Source organism: Ascidiella aspersa, chromosome 1 (genome assembly GCF_963924565.1).
Source record: "Ascidiella aspersa chromosome 1, kaAscAspe10.2, whole genome shotgun sequence".
NCBI classification, from domain to species: Eukaryota; Metazoa; Chordata; class Ascidiacea; order Phlebobranchia; family Ascidiidae; genus Ascidiella; species Ascidiella aspersa.
Window position 1 is genome coordinate 12,247,118 of NC_139447.1, and position 15,924 is coordinate 12,263,041.

Consider the following 15,924-nt stretch of genomic DNA (forward strand, 5'->3'; position numbering starts at 1 on the left):
TGGCATGGCTTTTTAACCCAATTTCCAAAAGTCTGTCTTTATTAACATGATTGGTTTATTTGGCTTTCTGTAGTGTACAGGATTTCTAAAGAATAATCAATCGCATACGTTGGCGCTGGTCTAGAATCCTACCACAGAAAAATTGATTTGGGTTGAGCAATATTATTAAATAATAATAATACTTGGCCCACCCTAAACACTAACCGACAGTCCGACACTCTAACCCGAAATTATTTGTAGATTGTATACCCTGATTTTTCATCAAATAGTATATCCTTTTATTATAAGTCATTTTTCATAAATTTTATTCTCAAGATTTAATCCCTTAGTTAGACAGGGTGATCTACTGAATTCTAAATTAAATCATTGCATTGTGGGCTTTTTTTTAATAAATTGCATTATAGACATTTGAGGGATAAGACTGTACCCATCTGCATTCTGTGTCAGGTGCACACCAGTTTTTTTCTAAAGAAATTTGTGTGCACACACAGTGGTATATTGCACACCTTAACTTCCTAAATATGCTAAATTGTGGTTGGACTTCCAACATTACGTGTGCAAAATAAATAACCTCAAAAATTGGTTCTGCACGTCCCGAGATCATGGCATGAAGTGACATGAAAGATAGACTGGGACTGTACAAATTTTGCTTGAATAGTTCTAAAAAACAAACATTACATTCTTGCCCCAATACTTACATCAAAATTATTGGGCCTTTTTGTAAAAAAATTTAATAACGATTTGAATGTATTATTGGCCTCATTGGCACGCTGCAGCCTCCCCTTTTATCGAAAACTCAATTTGAAAAATTTAAATTTCTATACTAATAGTTAGGGGTATGAATATTTGGGAATGACTGAATTGTTCACCAGGCGAGGTGTGCCACTATGGAAAGTATGGCAAGTGCACAGATTTTTTTACCAGACCTGTACGGGCTGCACCCCTAAATAATGAATATGCATGTGGTTTTTCCACTTGTTACCTAAGTTGCACCTATTCACCCTCATTTTTACGTCTGCAAGATCTTGTTAAGATCTGCCATACTTTACAGTTTGGGAGGTGTGTAGTAGTGTATTGTTAACAAGCACACCAGAGTTTTGTGCAAATAAGATAACTAACAAAATTTAGTTACAAATGCATTATGTGTTGTGTGGTATGTTTTTATCTGGTAGCTTGTGACTACACCTATGCTAGGGGTATACTCATTTTTGTTTTAAATAAAAAAAAACATTGAGCTTAGTACGTTTTTTAACAACAGAAATCCTGCCCCCAAGAAACGCTGCATGTTATGTCAGTCACTACCCAAACTTAGTAATAAAAGTGAGGAACATTTTGATTTTTAAAATCTATTTTGAGAAAATATATGTTTATTAGCTGTGTTTTTAGTATAAATAAATTGTTTCTGTGAAATAAATAATGAAATGAGTGCAGCAAGAAAGAAACGTTTTGCTGCTGCTGCTGTTGCAGTGGACCCACCTGGGACAGTCAGGCCAGCCTTGCTTAAACAAGCTCGTAAAAGCGGTCAATTAAATCTGGCCAACAGAGGCCTAACAACTATTCCTTCAGAAGTTTGGCACATCAATACACCACCCGAAGACAAAGACGCCTCATTGGAGTCAAACGAAAAGTGGTGGGAACAAGTTATTTTGACCAAACTAATACTGTCATCCAATCAACTAAAGCAATTGTCGGATGACATTGGCATCCTAAGTGCACTCAAAGTTCTGGATTTACATGATAATGAACTGGAGTCTTTGCCATCCACACTTTCTGAACTTCTTTTCTTAGAAAAATTAGATGCAAGCCACAACAAACTGAAAGCAATTCCAGATCTTGGTAATTGTGTGAATCTCTTGGTTCTTCTTCTTCAGCACAATAACTTGTGTGATTTGCCACAAAGTCTTGGTGACATAAAGAAATGTGAAAAACTTGATTTGTCGCATAATAGCTTGGAGTCTATTCCCCTCCTAAATGACATGAATCTATCTTCACTGAATTTGTCTGACAATAAATTGAAACACGTTCAAGTGTCATGCTTTTCTTCGCTGCGTTTTCTGGATCTTAGTAATAACAAGTTTACAGATTTTCCTGATGATATAAGTAGTTTAAAACAACTTGAGCAGTTGTATGTTCGCAACAACACAATTACAAACTTGCCAGAACTGACAAACTGTAACTCACTTAAGGAGATATATGTGGGAAACAACAGGATAACAAAAGTTCCACAGCACCTACCAATCTCACTTTCTATACTTGAATTGAGAGACAACAAAATATCAATAGTCCCGGAGAGCATTGTAGGCTTATCAAACCTTCAAAGATTGGATATTGGCAACAATAACATTTCAAACCTACCACCTGAAATGGGAAATATGGCAAATCTGAAAGTCGTTGTGTTGGATGGGAATCCTCTTCGCAGCATACGCAGGGACATAATAAGCAGGGGGACACAAGCAGTTTTAAAATATTTACAATCACGTGTTGTTACTGCTCCATCAGTAACAACAGAAAAAATGACATCAGCACTACCAGAATCAGCTTTCAGTTCAGACCTGTCAAGAAAGTCTGCTGTAGGAAATACTGGCAAGCTTAACCTATCTAAACAAAACAAAGTGTCTGTATTGGAAAGTTTACAAGAGTTTTCAGAAGAGGATTTAAAGGAGATCAACATCTCGTATTGTACCATTGAGGTATATCCTGTGTCACTGCAGAGTTACTCTAAAAGTTTGACAAGTCTTAATTTATCCTGCAACAAGATAAAAGAATTGCCAGGATCAATTGGCCTACTTCCGATGTTATCTTTTCTTGATGTGAGTACAAACTGCCTCACCAATCTACCACAAGAAATGAACCAGCTCCAAACCCTAATGGAGATTAACATTTCCAGCAACAAATTAAGAGAACTTCCTTTTTGCCTGTTTGATATACCGAGCATTGAGAACCTATTGGCTGACGGCAATCAAATCGAAAAAATACCTGCTGAAAATCTTAAAAAAATTAAATCACTATCTATTTTATCCCTAAAAAACAACTGTATTAGTCAAGTACCCCCAGAATTGGCTTTGCTTGATAACTTACGATCAGTTATACTAGATGGAAATACGTTCAGGGTACCACGTCAAAGTATCCTGCAAAAAGGTCCAGCTGCTGTACTTGAATATCTCAGATCACGCTTACCCCAATAACAAGACTTACTAATAAATAATTGCATGATAGTTAATTAAAAGATTAATAAACATTAAAATTGATGTGAGGTTGTGAAACACAATTTTGTTTCAATAAATTTTAGATTGGTATAGGTAATAGTCAATTTTTAGATGCAAATTTTAAAAGGTGATCTAATTGCATATTCTTGACCCTTTTTTTCTGCTAACTTTTTCATTAATGTAGCAATGTTAACACACTCATTGTCTTTTGGTTTTATTTTTGTTCCTTGTTTCTGATGGATGTTCCTTGCTAAAAGTTCAAATACTGTCAGTAACTGTAAGCGTATGTGTTGTTTATGTTCGTACTGTGATAATTCCCATGTTGCTATATAATTAATTAATTGTATTTGCACCGATTTCTTGCTGCAAATTTAACAAAATAAAATTAAGAAACACACTTATACATTTAATAAAACTATGCAATTAATAGTGTTCAGAGAAAAAAAGAGGGCTGAAGGGACAAAGGCAGCCAAGCACCTCTTAAAAGCTGTTTGAATAATAACAAAAATATATTTATATCATACATGTATCACCAGGAACCAGGATTAAACAGCTGGATTGGACTGGGTTAAGGTAAATGTGAGTAGCAGTTATGCAGACAGCTCTGCAAGGGTCATTGTTGTAATGAACTGACTCAATTCTTTTAGGGTCATATGACTTGAACTCATTAAATCAAAAGACTTTGGTTGAAATTAAAGTGTTTTTAGTAAACATTGTGTTTTGTCACCTTAAACAATTTGCATGTCATATGTTGCATTTTTTATTGCTCATAGTCGGACAAGGTAGCTATTTTTATGTCATGACTTCGACTTGATGTTATTTTACAATTTACTTAACCGGGACCTATGTCATTTCAAAATCACTAATTGGCAAAAGACATCATGACGATTGCTGGGCTTAGGGGGATATGGGTGGTTATGATAGGTAATTAAACAGTTTTTGGGAGCGTAGAACTCTATTCTTAATTTCTATCCACTGACAAATCATATTTAAAGCTGAAATTAATTATTGTTGTGAGAAATAAAATGGTTTTGCAAACACGTTGTTACTTTGGGTGGTTTTCCCTAAACTTAAACTGATTTTAACAATCAACGTTAGATGTGCAGAAAAATGTTTGTTTTTTATGAAAAACTGCGACATATAAAGATGATTGATGTGAGCTGATATTAAACGTTAGTCAGCTGTTGATGATCTACATCTAATAAAGGAAATGGTTGGGGCACATCATTTTGTGACGAACAAAATTGCGTAAACATTTAACTGACTACTCTATACGTGCAGTTTTTGGATATTAAATCATAACGCAAATCAAGTTTTTGCGTTAATTATTTTTTTTGCTTGTTACAATAGAATGGTTTGTATATTTATTAACAGGTTGTTGTAATCTTTTTTGGAAACTTAACAAACTTCCTAGTATGAAAAGTAACATTATAAACTTGTTTGCTTCAGTGAAGCTCGGTATTATTATAAACATTTGTTTTCAAAGACACAAACGTCCAACAGTTAAGTAATCTTTAAATAGCATATAACTAATAGGTAACCATCCCTGATGATTTTCAGGTCATGTTGTTAATATTTAATTATTCTCCTCCAACTTTTTAATTCTAGTGTATTTATTTAGCAAAATGCTGTACTGAATAAAACTGCAAAAGTTATGGCAAGCATTTCTTCAACACCTAGAACAACAAAGTTGCAGAGGCAGCGATCAATGTTCATTGATAGCGTTACTCATTTGGTTCCTGCTGGAGATGAAAAACCTCTAAAACAAGCCTTGTATACTACTGCATCAATTCTGCTTCTGAGCATAGTGTGCGGCGTCGCCGTGAGCACATACTTTGTGCTGCAAGTGTTCATCAAACCTCTTCTGTGGGCTGTTTTGTGTGGCTCCTTTTTGTTTCCTTTTAAATACACACTGAACAAGATCTTGCACAATTGGTTGCAACAAACGTTAGCCAGCAACCACATCTTGCTAGTGGACATTGCCATACTGCCGTTTTCCCTCTTTTTAAATTTGTCTGATTGGATTGGAGTTTGGTTTATGAGCAAATGGAAAGTTATACTTGGGGCAACTCTTACTTTGTTTCCCATGTATGCTCTCTACCAACTGGAATTGATCAGTCTCTTTATCACAACAGTTTTAACTTCATTAACCTATATATTATATGTCATAACCACAATGTTGGAACTTTTTGAAAATCATTACATAATAATTGGAACAGCTCTGGTAGCCTTTTTTGCAACCATTCTGATAATGCAGTTGCAGATGCCCAAACCACTTATAGGTTGTATGTGGATAGTTTCATTGCTCTTTGTAGTGGGCAATAGTGGAAGTTTGAAATTACCAGTTATCATCTTAGTCATTGGCCTTTCTGTTCTTGGCTCCGTATTTGGAAATGCTATGGAGGAAGAGTGTACCAAGCCGGAAGAAAACATTGACACTGCCAACGAATCGGGAGTCCACGAACTAAATGCATCCACAAGTGTTAACCTTCTGAGAAAAATTAATGAAAAAAAGCCATCGGATACATATTTCAATATTCTCTTTGTGATGTTTCTCCTGGTGGTCATCTGGATGTATGCATGGGTGATTTTCCTTTTGACCATCCCACTAACATTCTGGTCGTGCAAGAAGCTAATTTTGCATGCAAAAACTGCAGAACTGGTGGGTGTTCTATGTCAAAAACTGTTTGGCATAACAAAAGAAGAAATTAAGGATAGGATTTACGCATTCTACAACACTAATCAAACAGTACTCTGCCCAGAAGTTGTTCAAAAAATCTATTCTATAATGAAAAAAGGAGATCGTAAGATACACCTCAGCATTCTCTCATACCTGCCGATTTTTACCAGCATCCTTATTATCCTCTTTATATTCTTTGCTTCCATATTTTTTACTATGTTTATGGCTGTAAAGGTGCAGCAGGAAAGTGTTCTTGCTGTGCAACTTGCTTCAAACGTGTTGAACGAAACAGTTGCAAACCATCCAGAGTATAAAGCCTGGCTACCAGACAATGACACAATGCAAAGGACGATGGATTCACTGGTTAACAAGGTTTACGTACAAGGACGGGAGTGGATTTCACACAAACTTCACAACTCCGCATCAGGGGCGAATGTAAGTAGTGCTGAGAAGCAAGCTTTGATGTTATGGGACCAAGTTTATCAAACCTGGTTTCCAAAACAGCCTCGAAGACTTACACGGCAAAGTTCAATGAAGGTAATCTCAACTGAAAAGGGATTGTTTAATGGAATGATTGACTTCTTAAGTGCCAGCGAAGTAATTGGATGGTTACAGGAAAATGTTTCCTCACTTATGGAAATCGTAGAATCAGTGCTGATGATAATTCAAAGTAATGTTGGTCTAGTAGTTTCTGCCTTTACCTCAATCTTCACCACTATTTTAAGTGGCGGCACTATTGTTTTGAACCTTGTTGTGTCTCTTGTAATATTTTTCACAACCCTTTTTTATCTCCTATCAAGCAGCAAGGATCAATACAAACCAATTGAAGTGGTCGGAACAGTGGTTAAACCAATTCTTCTTGGTACGCCCTTTGAAACAGCAATGCAGGAATCTGTAAGTGGAGTCTTCGGGGCATCCTTAAAAATGTTCAGCTTTTATGGCTTATTTACATGGGTAAACCATTGCTTGTTTGGATCAAATCTGGTTTACATACCAACCATTTTAGCAGCTGTGTTCGGAGTAATACCACTGCTTACCACCTATTGGGTTTGCATACCATCTGCACTAGAGCTTTGGTTGCTACAGGGTTCTCCTGCAAGGGCACTTGGCTTATGCCTGTTTCAATTTTCCCCAACTTTGTTTGTTGATGCAGCAATTTACAGGGATATTTCTAAAAGTAGTGGCGGCGGTCATCCTTACATAACTGGACTTGCCGTTGCTGGTGGTCTATACAGCTATGGATTGGAGGGTGCTATTACTGGACCACTAATTTTATGTTTCTTATTGGTCGCTGTCAATTTGTATACAAATGCAACCACTTCAAGAGAGTTATTGTAACATATTATTTGTTTTAAGTGTGAAAATATATTTTATAATAGGGATATTCTGATATATACGTCTTATTTTATTAAAATGCTACAATTTGATTTGATTTCAAGTAACTATTTGGTCAAATAAAAAATAGGTGAAATAGAAACTTAAAATTACATAAAAGTAATTCTATTTTGCAATAAAAACCATAAACTTTTAAACGATACTTGGCAAACAATAGATAAAATATATACAAAAACATATTCTCTGACATGCACCAATACATAGTTTGCAGTCCTGTATGTGTTTTATGTAATGGGATCTAAGTTAAAACAGCACACAGAGTCAAGGAGCTTTATACATGTTCGTGTTAGTAATCCGTGCATGCCTTTATTTATTGTCAGAGATGTTTTAGCTGCTTGATGATATAGAGAACATTACTTTTGTTAACTCTTGACCGTGTTCCTGATTTTACCTTAGATATACAACAAAAGTCAAAGTTTTGTATTTTGGTTCGTTGAGTCAACAGTTTAGTTTTAAACATGAAAAAAACTTTAAATGATTCTTAACTACATTGTTTTTGCACATTACATTTAGTTTGTGTTTGTAAGGCAGTGCCAACAGCTAATAATTTGCATTTATTAAATAATAAAAAAATTGTTCTTTACAATTAAAAAAATTTTTTTATTTATTTTTGTTCTGTTGCCGCTGCCTGATGCATGCTCGGTATTTTTAAGTGGATTGTTTCAGTGTTACAAAGATTTTATTTTATTTGTGTAACTTTACAGGCAATGCATAAAAAATAAAAACATGTGAACATAGTTAATTTTCTTGCAGGATCACTTTAGTTACCCAACGGTAATGTTCCACACATATAACTGGGTAAAGCTTCATTATGTTTTCAACAGAACAATATTAAAACATCTTGACATAAATGTTCATGTTGCCTTTCCAGGAAACTGTCGACTTGAGCCTCCTTCAACTTCTAAACTTTCATAATACCATCTTAAAAATAACAGATCAAGTGTCGGGACTTATTTTGCCTAAGAATTAGTATAATGGATGCAAAATACTACTTATTTATTTACTTTATGGGGAAAAATGGATGTGTCAAGAAACATGATTCTACAAAAAATCTTAATATTAATCAGCATTTCACAAATGGAATTAAGATAATAACTTTAAACTTGTTTGTACTTGCGTAAGCATCTGCATTCTGTTCCACACTTGGTGCTTCTGCATTTTTCACATGGATAAAAACAACCCGGGCAGTTTTCTCGCAAACAATCACAGAGATCTCTTTTGTCAACAATCAGTAGTCCATTTTCATCATAGACTGTTTTTCCTTTTCTTAAACAATATTATACAATTGTTTGGGATAGAACAAACTGATGAAGCTTAAATATATTATAAAAAGTTGTAATAAAAACTGGATTTGTTTTTTCTTAACTAAGTAAACTTAAAGTTTTACCATAACCAAGACAGTTTTATTAAGTACTGTGAACAGACCCTTTTCCTTTAGACGCCTGCTGAATCATCCTTTGTAGTTTACGTTCTTGCCTGTGGCTTTGCTCTGGATTGAACTGATCTAACGCAGGACCCGGGTTTCGAAATTGCAGGTTGCGTATAACATACAACTTAAAGAAAAAAAATAAATCAAACCAAAAAAATATTGGCCAAACCGGAAGTGAACGAATAAACTTACATTCTGGTCAAGTTGTTCTTCGGTTTTGTCGACCATTTTACATCGCCAAAGATGTATAAATAAAATAAAAAAAATAGTATCGATTGTTTTGTGGTGAACCTAAATGTATTTCTCACATAAAGTCGGTTCACACAGAGTTGTGTGATCAAGCCTGGTAAAAAGTTGTAAACATTAAAGATAAAACCATGCCTTTAGAGCACGTGTGAAAAAAACCTGTTACATTTTTAACATAGAATTTGTTAAAAACTTTGTTGTAAAACCGTTTGGGCGTAATACATGTGGGTAAATTTGCACGTGAACCAATCAAGTCATGCATGAATCATGTTTACCCCAATGTGCACTGAAGGGTGAAAAAAGTTAAATTGACACGATTTCATGGTGCTATAATACCGTAAAACTTCATCCCATCCTACTGTAAGCTCGTGTGTTGCTTGAGCGATGGTAACATTTATGTTCTAGTTTGCCATAAGAAACGATTAGGACTTTAAACAGATAAAGTAAATCTTGCGTTCGGCATGTCCTTTTATGTAAAATGCTTTAACCGTTGTTTCGGTTGGTCTGGAGGACAAGGAATCGAGGATCATAGAAGTGTTGTGGAACAACCAAGGATTTGCCTTGATACCAACAGGATGGGTAAGTAGTTTTTTCTTGAAACTCTCACCCTTACCCAAGCAGTGTTAGCAATTGAAACCCCTGAATGAAAATGTGATAGGATTCTAAACCAGTACCAAGTTTTGCAAATTTTCATAATTTCTTTCGGCGCTCTTTTACTATTGTACGTAAAAATTAATAAAAAAAAAATTTTCTTCAAATACCGCATACCACAACACATATTGTTTGGGTTAGGGTGCGGGTTAGCGTTTGGTAGAGGGTGGGTCAAGTTATTATTAATAATAAACATAATATTACTTGACCCACCCTCACCAAAAAAAAATTTTTCTTCAAATACCGCATACCACAACACATATTGTTTGGGTTAGGGTGCGGGTTAGCGTTTGGTAGAGGGTGGGTCAAGTTATTATTAATAATAAACATAATATTACTTGACCCACCCTCACCCAAACACTAACCCGCACCCTAACCCAAACAATATGCGTTGTGGTATGCGGTATTATTATTATTTTTTTTTGCATAACTTTTCACGTACAATAGTGAAAGAGCGCCTTTCTTTCCATATCAATTTAAAATGCTTTGTTAGCTGGGTAAACACCCTTAGGGCCCAGTTCCTTCCTGTTAAAGATCTTTGGCATGGAATGTTGCCCAAAATCACGCTAGTGTCATCATTTCGCATAAACTATCGCTGTGTTACAATGAAAAATATAATTTCTGAGGTATTTATCTCAGAATTTTTTTGGATAAGATTTCAGATATCTTTTGCAGTGACAAATTGTGGAATATAGATCTCGCTAAATAGCCGGTTATATATATTTAGTATATAATTATTTATATAGTGTATAACAGGACTCAATTTTGTTTACATTACTCATTGGTAAACCTAAATTTGTCAAACCATAGTTTTTATAAAAAAAACAATAATGATTGTTTCTAATATTTGTAGCAAAGAATTACAAAAAAATAAACATTCTGGATAATTTTCATCAACTTTGCCCTTTTGACACCTTTGGGGCTATAGACCTTAATTGTTAGGTGTTAAAATTTGGTTGGTAAATATATATAATGGACAAATACACCTTTCAGGTCTGTATTGAGATCTAGTCATTCATTTTATGTTGTTCAAATAATAAGTGCATTTGGTGAACATTTTGTATGTTATTTATGTCAAACAAGGCACTGATGCTGTGGTTGTAAAAGGAGGAAGAAGAATTTGTGGAACAGGAGCTGGTCTCGCAAATGCCTGTATAATGCAGGATAAGGTTCATTGGTTTGATCAATTTTGTGCTTATGTTTAACTTGTAAAAAAATATGACATGTTTGAAAATATCAACCCACACAATAAAATCAATAACTATGTTTATGTCAGTGTTAAACATTTTACTTAATAACAGACCAAACTCCCCTATGCGAAAAGACGATAAAATGCATTGCAAACTGAAACATGAAAAATAAAGGTTAAAAAAAGGATTTTGTAAATTGTGTGTTCATAGTTTAAATTCGCGATTTTGTGCTATTTAGTGTTATTTGTCCATCAAAAAGTTGTACCAGTATACATAATCACCATCACAACAGTGTGAGCATGCAGACCCATTTTGCTAAAAATATTTAAAATGTATTAAGGTGCGCTCTGGGTGTTGACACCTGATATACAAGCTTAAATAGCAATTGTTTTACGGTTAAACTTTTACCAATGGTTTTGTAAACAAAATTTTGTGGCTAATAGCATGTTTTACATAATATAATGCTCACTGCCCTAAAAAAAACTGAAAACACTGCCGTTAATGCATGCATTAAAACTGAAACAATGCCCATTAAAACAGAGAAGCTAGGTTAAAAAGGCCTAAAATTCCTTGTTTTTAATTATATATTTATAAATAGCCGATCAAAGACTTTTTATTCCCTCAACACATTTAAAGGCTCTCAGGTGTTAATTAAATATTTTGTGGTATTAATTTTTAGGCCTTTTTAAAAAGGTATTACCAGCATGTATTTTACTTTAGGCATACTTTGAGGTGAAGCTGCAGAGTTCTGGAATCTGGGGAATTGGACTTGCACTTGGACAAACAGAACTGGACCGTGTTCCACTTGGGGAAGATGCATACAGCTGGGTGTTAAAACATGATGGGAACATTGTGCACAACAAGCAAGTTTATCATGCTTCAAAAGTAAAAGTGGAAGAAGGAGATGTCATTGTAAGTAACTCTGCATTTTTTTAGGTCTTTTAATGTTATTTTTTGTATTGCTTTTTCTACTTTATTACACACGTAAGTATAACAATATGTAGTTTGCTTAGTGTAAAAAACTATGTAGCAAATGTTTTAAGCTAGTCTTCTATTTCATTTTTTTTTGTAATTGCTGTAGAGTTAACAAGTTTATGTTAGTTTCAAAATTGCTTAGTATTTCTTTTTTAATGTTAACTACTGGGCCATTCCGTGTCAATTCACACAAAGTCAAGAAATTCAACCTCTCCAATTTTCCTTAAATTTTACACACCTTTTCACTATCCTATGAGAGAATCCTATAAACAACATTTCAACCTATTTTTAGCGAAATCTAATCAAAAATGGGGTCTTGGCGAGGTTTCAAAATTAGGAAAAAATTTAGCCGTGTGCTAGGAAAGGAACTTTGGATGTCTATGACCTTTGACCTTTTAGAGGGACAATGTAAACTATGTTGATTTTTTAATATTTGGTAGAAGTACTATCACCTGTAAAAAAATGGTTTGTTACCTTATTTAGTTTAGCAGTAATAGGCCGTCAAACATGGTCCAAAATAGATAAATTGCGCCCCCTTGGCAGACCCCCCCAAACTAAATGCGTCATAACTCTCGCATTTCTTGACAAATTACGCTCCAATTTTGCAGGTGTTCATTATATTGACTGTGTGAATTGACACAGAATGGCCCTACTTCCATCATAATTGGTGGGAGACCTCAAAAGGTTATGCTTATGAACTAAACTTTTATTTCTCTGGAACCTATATTCTCTTGAACTATATTTTTTCTTGTTTCTTTCTTACATTAATAAAATATAAAGAGATAGTTTTCCGCAATCCCAGTGAGAGTTATGATATCTATTTCACTATTTTTTCCTATTTTTAGGGTGTGTCTTATGATCATGTGGAGTTAAACTTTTTTGTCAATGGCAAGTCAATCAGTTGCCCCGTTTCAGGAATTCGAGGGACAGTGTTTCCTGTTCTTTATGGTCAGTTTTATAACCAACTTTGTAGTAAACTTATGTTACCAGTAGCTTTTTTTATGTTGCTATAAGCATCATCAAAAGTTTAAATCTTGTTAACCTACATTAATAAATTATAAAATTAGACAATAAATGAACAAGTTTTATACTTTCCTAAGCACATCTGTGTTTATTGTTTGTTTTAAATTATTTACCATTTTTTTAGAATTTTGATTAAATAAACTGCTGCTGCTGCCTTTGTTTTCATTGCCTTAATATTGCAGGCCAAACTTGACCAAGTTATTGAATAACTAATTAGTTTTACTAACTACCTAACTATATTCTTTGTAAAGTTGATGAAAGTGCAATTTTGGACGTCCAGTTTTCTGACTTTTCCTTTGATCCACCATCTGGATACAGCCAAATAATGGTAGAACAGCAAATATTTTAAAAGTGTCACACGTCACCCAAACTGGCAGCTAAAGGATGCAAGTGATCCTAGGAATGACCGATGGCTCGATCTTAGAGGATGGACAGTAAAAATTATGTGTAGCACTTTGCAGTATTTTAAAATATAAATATTTCTGACAATATTACAATTATATATGTCAACTGTGACCTTTACATTGCTTGCAGTAAACTTTTATATCACAACAGCTTCTCTGCCTGAATATAGAAATAAGTTTTACTTTATATATTATGTATCAGTCTATTAAGTTTTAGCAGATTATGTTTTTTATATCATGTTTACTTGCATATTTTATCGTCACACCTTAGTAAATTTATAGTTACGTTTTGTGATCCGTACAGTTAAATATTTGCCAAAGGTTTTCTTGTATTATTGCGATTGCCTAATGCGCAAAATTAATATGCAATAATACATTGTTTTTTTTTTGTTATCATTTAGGTTTCTTAAATTAACAGTGAACAAACTTTTATTTTCGAAACTATTTTTACGTGCAAAAAGCGTAAAAAAATGTATTGTCTGAATAATTACACATTATTTTATTTGTAATATTAAGCTTTTTCTTGTTTTTGCTTGCCCGTTTTCAGTTTCTAAATATCAATCTAGACAAAATTTTGTTGTGGTTTAAGCAATAATTGGTTTAATGCTAGCACTGATTTGTGCCATCATTCATATGAAGGTTTTTATCAAGGAATATAATTCTAAAAGAGTATTTTATTGTTTTTTGAGCTCAAGTAATCATGGAGATAGTTTTATTTTTCTGTTCGATTTTGACAATAACATACGATTTAAACTTATTTTTTTTAGTCTATTAAAAAACGTTACTGTTGGTCGCATGTTGATATTTCTTGGGGCATAAATTTTCGTGTATTGATGTAACTGCTCGTGCGATGTATTTGACGTTCGGGGTGTTCGATTAATTCTTTCTCTATACGCAACTAGATGGCGGTAAAGTGGCGTTTGTAATGTGTTTCAAGTAGCATATACTGTTAGGTGGATTCTTCATTTTTTTATTATATAGCTCTATGTATCGTACATTTTTTATTGATATTTGCTGCTCAATAAATGTTTAATTCCGTATTAAAACTTCGAAACTTAAATTATTCCTGAACGTTTTATCGTTGTGCTTTATTTAATTCTAAAAAATTTAAATACAAACTAAATTTAGCCTTAGAAGTTGAGACGGAGCTTCTGGTAAACTAAGTATTGTACGATTGTTAAAATATTACATTATACATGTCACGATGAAAAGATAAAATCTATTTATTAACTGAAAGTGTCATGAAACAGTCGGCAATGCGTCAGATATATAAACTATGTGGGACAAGTTTACTAATCTGACATGGACTGGAAAACATTTTGTGTTTTTTTTCCTCGGCCTAACATTTATGGTATTTCTTTTAAGGCCGACTAAATGTAGGCTTACGACTTACGTGTGGCGCCTAAAAAACGAACAAAGATACTTGCCTCATACCTAATCGATAAAGGTCTGTCGGAACAGGCACATGAATATTTTAAGAGCCTCCCCGTCTTTCAAACGCTTGCCCAAGACGCCCTAGTAGGCCGAGCGTCTTTAGTCTAGTCACGAGCTAACGACGAAAGCGAAGTTCACCAGTTTAGAAAGAATAGCGGATTGTTGTCGTAATGCGTTACAGCTCGTGCTAACTTAGAAAAAATCATCGTTCATTTCTGCGTTGACATCATTAGTTTTCAAAGACACAACAATTGTTGTTTTTGGATGCTATTGTATATTTTAGATTGATTTCTCAATTTCCTTTCTCAACTGCTTGATTACCAGTTGCTGGAAAAGGATACTGAAAATGTCGTTGGACGTTTTATAAGTACTGACGCTGACAGTGAGCACTGAGTATAGACCTACCTGTTTTGAATTTTATGTTACATTCCCCGGAGATTGCAAGAGTTGTCGGTTGAACTTCACCGAGCTACGACAACAGAAGCTTGCGTCGAAAAGGAAATTGGCGAAGCCAACTGGTCCCGATCGATGACGAGTCTCTGACGTAATAGCGAGAAGGAGCAGCGTGATTTAGGCCGCGCGGCTCAAGCAAGCGCCGTGCTTTGCAAATACAATCGCTGATTCAAAGCGCGTTGCTGTTTCGGCACCCAGTAGTGAACACGTCAATGGATGTGGAGGCTTGCTACAGCGCCCGTATACCGGCTGTTCCTTCAGGATAGATAAATATTTGCGTGGCAAAACAAAACAATACGCGTCTGGTATGAGTATTTGATATGTGATGATGGTCATTTGCGTTAAAGAGCGCGTGAATTAAAAAAGTTGGCCATTGTTCTTCGCAAAATTCATTTTGCGAAACCGAAAAGGCGAATTTAATCAAATGCATGAGTAATTGCATGTATAAAGGAACTTTCTTAAGGCACTGTAGATTTTGATTTCACTAGGTCAGCCTTTAGTAATTTACTGGTTCTTATAGTTTTTTGAAAGTTCTAGACGACATTATGTAATATTTGAACGGTGTCAGTGTTTATATTTGTAGAAAATTTTAATTTCATATATACTGTTTTTTTCTGTCACAGGGCAGTGCTGTAAATATATATTTATTTGTTCATTTGTACACTTGTAAACAAAAAGTAAAATGGATTAAAAAAAGAACGGAATATTCCAAACAACATTTAAAATGTCTTCTGTGAAAGTAGCTGTGAGGGTCCGGCCCTTCAACAGCAGAGAAAAAGAAAAGAAATCAAATTGCATTATTCAGATGGAGGGAAAAACGACAAGTAAGATTTATCGT

The 15,924-nt window shown here is 34.4% G+C and overlaps 4 protein-coding genes across 9 annotated transcripts in view; 3 read left to right on the forward strand and 1 right to left on the reverse strand.

Annotated features, from left to right (window-relative positions):
* Nucleotides 1-1,381: 1,381 nt before the first annotated feature.
* Nucleotides 1,382-8,022, forward strand: LOC146167552 (transmembrane protein 245-like). The gene is made up of 2 exons (XM_083386030.1): nt 1,382-3,173; nt 4,828-8,022. The coding sequence occupies exons 1-2, from the start codon at nt 1,422-1,424 to the stop codon at nt 7,222-7,224; spliced, it is 4,149 nt and encodes a 1,382-aa protein (XP_083242156.1). The 5' UTR covers nt 1,382-1,421; the 3' UTR covers nt 7,225-8,022.
* LOC146167553 (ARL14 effector protein-like) lies at nt 7,281-9,190 on the reverse strand. Its single transcript, XM_083391019.1, has 4 exons — nt 8,903-9,190; nt 8,707-8,834; nt 8,395-8,547; nt 7,281-8,202 (listed from the first exon to the last, which is right to left on the reverse strand). The coding sequence occupies exons 1-4, from the start codon at nt 8,936-8,938 to the stop codon at nt 8,136-8,138; spliced, it is 384 nt and encodes a 127-aa protein (XP_083247145.1). The 5' UTR covers nt 8,939-9,190; the 3' UTR covers nt 7,281-8,135.
* A 111-nt stretch (nt 9,191-9,301) lies between these two features.
* On the forward strand, nt 9,302-14,259 carry LOC146167554 (SPRY domain-containing protein 7-like). Its single transcript, XM_083389122.1, has 5 exons — nt 9,302-9,535; nt 10,691-10,776; nt 11,518-11,709; nt 12,618-12,720; nt 13,047-14,259. The coding sequence occupies exons 1-5, from the start codon at nt 9,418-9,420 to the stop codon at nt 13,142-13,144; spliced, it is 597 nt and encodes a 198-aa protein (XP_083245248.1). The 5' UTR covers nt 9,302-9,417; the 3' UTR covers nt 13,145-14,259.
* A 1,455-nt stretch (nt 14,260-15,714) lies between these two features.
* The window catches only part of LOC146167555 (kinesin-like protein KIF1A), a 39,048-nt gene continuing 38,838 nt past the window's right edge, over nt 15,715-15,924 (forward strand). For all 6 annotated transcript variants that reach the window (XM_083382194.1, XM_083382347.1, XM_083382273.1 and 3 more), the window contains exon 1: nt 15,715-15,910. In XM_083382194.1, coding sequence (XP_083238320.1) covers nt 15,811-15,910 — 100 coding nt within the window. In that variant the 5' untranslated portion in view covers nt 15,715-15,810. The remainder of the gene's footprint in view (nt 15,911-15,924) is intronic.